Source organism: Bison bison, unplaced genomic scaffold, assembly GCF_000754665.1.
Source record: "Bison bison bison isolate TAMUID 2011002044 unplaced genomic scaffold, Bison_UMD1.0 scf7180017864471, whole genome shotgun sequence".
Taxonomy (NCBI): domain Eukaryota; kingdom Metazoa; phylum Chordata; class Mammalia; order Artiodactyla; family Bovidae; genus Bison; species Bison bison.
In genome coordinates this window covers 31997099-32002814 of record NW_011495032.1, presented here as the reverse complement: position 1 = coordinate 32002814, position 5716 = coordinate 31997099, and the positions used below count along the sequence as shown (strand labels likewise).

General features: G+C 39.7%; 1 protein-coding gene across 1 annotated transcript in view; it reads right to left on the bottom strand.

The window, feature by feature from the left end:
* Positions 1 to 5716, bottom strand: part of UNC80 (unc-80 homolog (C. elegans)) — a 230278-nt gene that overhangs the window by 50233 nt on the left and 174329 nt on the right. Inside the window, 2 exon segments of the mRNA XM_010861283.1 lie at positions 3187 to 3321; positions 4770 to 5038. Coding sequence (XP_010859585.1) covers positions 3187 to 3321; positions 4770 to 5038 — 404 coding nt within the window.

The following is a 5716-nucleotide window of genomic DNA, read 5'->3' as shown; positions in this document are numbered from 1 at the left end:
ACCAGATGCCATGATCTTCGTTTTCTGAATGTTGAGCTTTAAGCCAACTTTGTCACTCTCCTCTTTCACTTTCATCAAGAGGCTTTTTAGTTCCTCTTCACCTTCTGCCATAAGGGTGGTGTCATCTGCATATCTGAGGTTATTGATATTTCTCCCGGCAATCTTGATTCCAGCCTGTGCTTCTTCCAGCCCAGAGTTTCTCATGCTGTACTCTGCATAAAAGTTAAATAAGCAGGGTGACATTATGCAGCCTTGACGTACTCCTTTTCCTATTTGGAACCAGTCTGTTGTTCCATGTCCAGTTCTAACTGTTGCTTCCTGACCTGCATCCAGATTTCTCAGGAGGCAGGTAACGTGGTCTGGTATTCCCATGTCTTAAAGAATTTTCCACAGTTTATTGTGATCCACACAGTCAAAGGCTTTGGCATAGTCAATAAAGCAGAAATAGATGTTTTTCTGGAACTCTCTTGCTTTTTCGATGATCCAGCAGATGTTGGCAATTTGATCTCTGGTTCCTCTGCCTTTTCTAAAACCAGGTTGAACATCTGGAAGTTCACGGTTCACGTATTGCTGAAGCCTGGCTGGAGAATTTTGAGCATTTCTTTACTAGTGTGTGAGATGAGTACAGTTGTGCGGTAGTTTGAGCATTCTTTGGCATTGCCTTTCTTTGGGATTGGAATGAAAACTGACCTTTTCCAGTCCTGTGGCCACTGTGAGTTTTCCAAATTTGCTGGCATATTGAGTGCAGCACTTTCACAGCACCATCTTTCAGAATTTGAGATAGCTCAACTGGAATTCCATCACCTCCACTAGCTTTGTTCGTAGTGATGCTTCCTAAGGCCCACTTGACTTCACATTCCAGGATGTCTGGCTCTAGGTCAGTGATCACACCATTGTGATTATCAGGGTCATGAAGATATTTTTTGTACAGTTCTTCTGTGTATTCTTGCCACCTCTTCTTAATATCTTCTGCTTCTGTTAGGTCCATACCATTAGAAAACTAAAAATAGGACTATTATATGACCCAGCAAACCAAGTCCTGGGCATATATCCAGAGAAAATTCTAATTCAAAAAGACGCATGCACCCATATGTTCATAGCATCACTATTCACAGTAGCCAAAACAAGGAAACAACTTAAGTGTCCACCAGTAAGCAATATCCTGTGATAAATCATAATAGAAAAGAATATAAAAAGAATGCATATTTATGTAAAACTGAATCTGCTATACAACAGAAATTAACACAACATGTAAATCAGCTATACTTCATTTTAAAGAAGAGCTATTTTAGTTTATTAATTCCTACCTCAGTATTAATATGGTTTGATCAGGAATTCAAGTTTCAAAACACTGCCACTGATAACAATTATCTAGGTGGTATTCAGTTTACGTAATTCTGCATCCAACTGTGCTACTGTATGATTTTGGAATGGAATGCCTAATTTTAAAGAATCTATTAAATGCTTGTTGCTCAGTCACTCAGTCATGTCTGACTCTTTGTGATCCCATAGACTGCAGCATGCCAGGCCTCCCTGTCCTTCACCAACTCCTGGAGTTTACTCAAATTCATGTCCATTGAGTTGGTGATGCCATCCAACTATCTCATTCTCTGTCATCCCCTTCTCCTCCTGCCTTCAATCTTTCCCAGCATCAGAGTCTTTTCAAATGAGTCAGTTCTTTGAATCAGGTGGCCAAAGTATTGGATTTTCAGCTTCAGCATCAGTTCTTCCAATGAATATTCAGGGTTGATTTCCTTTAGTAAGGACTGGTTGGATCTCCTTGCAATCCAAGGAAGTCTCAAGAGTCTTCTCTAACACCACAGTTCAAAAGCATCAAAAGGAAAAGCTAATCCAGTACAAAAGAGATCTTTATGGAAACTCTTGAAAATACAGAAATGTGAACTGCCAGAATAGTTTATGGCAGTGTTTCCTCTGGTCTTTGATAGTTGGACTCAGCATTCCCCCCCAAATTTCCATAATGAAATCAAATATGTTTGAGAAACAGAAGCTTATTTTGAAAACCCTGGGAATTTTGTGGTTCCTATTTGATAATCTATTGAAATATCTCCAGAATAGATACTTGCTGTCTCTGTAAAATGGCTTTGATTCATTCATTAAAAACAACAGATCCTCATTAAATTCCTACTGTGTGTCAGGCATCATTCTGTGCACTGAGGTTATAGCAAAACAGAAACAAAAGCAAAAACCATACAAACAAAACAACAACTAAAATCAAGCAAAGGCAAACAAAAATCAGATTAAGATCTCACTTTATTGGAGCTCAAATTCTACTGTGGGGTGTAGCGGAGATACATATTAGTGAAACAAATACAGGTATTATATGTGATACAGTATAAATACTCTGCATAAAAATAAAACAGGGTAAGTGCTGAACAGTGATAGAAATGAGAATCAGGAACTCTTCCTTTTTTTTTTTTAAACTTTTTTATTGGAGTATAGCTGATTAGCAATGCTGTGATAGTTTTAGGTGGATAGCACAAGGGACTCAGCCATACATATTCACGTATCCATTCTCCTCCCAAGCTTCCCTCCCATCCAGGCTGCCACAAAACACTGAGCAGAGTTCCTTTTGCTGTTCAGTAGGACCTTGTTGGTTATCCATTTTTAATGTAGCAATGTGTACACATCCACCCTAAACTCCATAACTGTCCCTTCCCCCCAGGAAACCATGAGTTCGAGAATCTTTTCCTTTTATCATTTTCTATTTTCCATTCTTTTATTAATTAAAAAAACTAGAGAATTGGTCTATTTACATCCTAGGGGCTGAAATGAGGCTTGAAGAGAAATGCTGAAGACAGACAAATTTCTTATTGAAAGAGAAATGATTTAGGGTATTTGCATTCCATAGGTTGAAGAATAGAGCTGAGAGCCTGATAACAGAAATGGACAATGACCAAACAAAACAACAACTAAAATCAAGCAAAGGCAAACAAAAATCAGATCAAGATCTCACTTTAATGGAGCTCAAATTCTACTGTGGGGTGTGGCAGAGATCCATAAATGGACAGAACAGAAATGGACAATGGCCATACATAAAAACAGAATTCTGATCCACAACCTGTAATAACCAGCCCAGGGATCCACTGCTATAGTGAGTTCTGAATAAACAAACTTGGTTTTTCTCATTGGGTTGGTCCTTTATTTACTTCCACAGAGTTTACTCACAGGAAACTCCAGGAGAGGGGCCACACTCGCAAACAGCTGGAGCACAAAGGGCTTGCGGTGTAGAATGTAGAACTGGTGGCAGGCAAATTCAATGGCTTGACGCAACTGAGGATTGCTTTCATAGTCAGAGTACACCTGTGCGAAAACAGCACATATTCAGAAAAGGCCTTAACAGCTTACTAGAGTTGTGTTTGCTTTACAAGCTCATAGCCATGGGAAGCATGGAGGGAAATGACTAATTTCATAAACTGATAGCGGGGAGGATAAAGCGGTATATACCTTTTTGAAAGAAATCTAGAAATATACATAAAAATGCAAAAAATAAAATATACTATTTCCCCAGGAAGTTTATGACTAGTGATTTGTCGTAAGAAAACAATTAAACAAATATACAAAGATGTATATACAGGAATGCCTGCTGCAAGGCATTAAGGCATTAAAATAGAAAATTTGAAACCTAAATTATTCATAAATTGGGATTAAGTGAATTATTTATATGCATACGACTGAGTACTATGCAACTATTTTTTAAAAGATGCTATATAGTGCTAAATGTAGCTACAGGGAAAATGCCCACAACATTCTTAGTGTCACATTAAAAAAAAGGTAGGCAAAAACTTGAACATATGGTATGCTCCAACTTCTGTTTTAAAAAAAAGTAGGAGAGAGAGCACCAGAATTTTCAAGATGTGCAAACAATGATTATCTAGGAAGGAGGATTATAGATGATCTTTATTTTCTTATCTAAACTTTCTTCTTTTGAATTTTATAATGAACATTTATTGTTTTTGATAATTATTTAAGAAGCTATAATAATGGAAAATAGATAAAATTCCAACTATTTAAAAAGAGGACAGAGAGCCCTGATGATATTAAAAGTCAATTTCTTGCCTCTGTAGGTTGAGCAAACTCCACTTTACATAAGCATGTATTACTTCTTCTATGATTTACTAAAATTTCCATAAAAACAGAGAACTAGGATGAGCCCCCAGGCCCTTTCTGAACTTTATTCAGTACCCCTCAATGGGGCCACATACACGTTAGACATGATTAAGGGAAAACTGTTCCTGCTACATTCATCTCCTCCAACCACCTCATTATACCAAATTTAACAGCAATTTTGAAAATCTCTTTTCAGAGAGAGGTTGCAAAATCTCTTGGGAGAAACAGCAATTGAACACTTGCCTCACATTTGAATAATGGTTCTCAAACTTCTGAGGGCATCAGAACCACCCAGAGGCTTTGTAAAAACACAGATTCCTGGGCTGTGACTCCAGAGTTTCCGATGAAGTAGGTCTAGGATGGGGCCCAAGAATGTGCGTTTGGAACAAATTCCCAAGTGATGCTGATGCCGCTGGTTCAGAGATTTCACTATGAGAACCACGGGCCCAGAAGAAACGGGGAACTGTGGCTCAGATCTGGGAAATCTCAGGATAGAATGGAATACTGTGACCTTCGGTAAATCTTTGTGGGGGTTTCATTTGGTGCCTTCTCAGGTCACGAAAACAGATAATTCGATCAGCTAAAGTCTCAGCATGGACCTTGTTGACCTTCTGAATGGGCAGGGGAGGAGGCCCACGTACCTGCAGCATGGTGGGCAGAATCCACTGGTAGCCACTGAGGGAGAAGAGGTGGTTGAAGTGCACGGCACTGTTGATGACGGTGGCTGCGTACTGCCTGAGCAGGGCACTGTCTTCTGGGTGCAGGATCAGAGCCCCATTAAAGACGTTGAGGAAAAGCATGATTTCATCTCCCCAGGGGAACTCACTAGGCATGCCCAGGAACATCTCCTCCAGGAGCTGGATCCACAAGCTTTTCTGAAGAGTGTCAAGGCCAAAGAGTTCCTTTCCAGCTGTGAGACATGAAGACACAGAGGCAGGTTTAGCCCCATGCCAATCCCCATGTCAGCATGGAGGGCAGTCCAACCTAGGGCCCTGCTGTTTCCAACTCAGGGATGTGAAGACCTACTGCTGACATGCACAATGTTGCCTGCATTTCGGTAACACTTTCGAGTCTTCCAAGGACTTTTCTGTCACCCCTTTGATTCAACTCTGTGGGCAAGACAGGGCCGGCAAGTGTGGTGTGTTGCTGTTGTATAAGCTGTGGCTTTAAGGAAAAAATTATTTCAGAAAGAAAATGGCAGGGCTGGGACTAGTTCTTGGTCTTTTAACTCCTGGTTGGACTACAGCTCATGTACCATCACTCTGAGCATCTGGATGAAGACACAGCACAAAGATGCTGATTTAAGTAAATTGTCACAAATGAATAACTGAATGTGGTTTCAAAATGGACCTTTTTCTATTTCTCTGTCTCACTCTCCCTTTCTCTCTCCATTTTTCTCTTTCAATTCAGGTAATTTACATAGAGTAAAATACACAGATCGTTAAATGTAGAATTCAATGAATTTTGACAAAAATACCCACTTGTAACCAACATTCCAATCAATACATGAACCATTTTTATCATCTGAGAAAATTCCTTCAAATCCCTTTCTGGGAAGTCCATTCTCCCCGCCCTCTGCACCACGCCC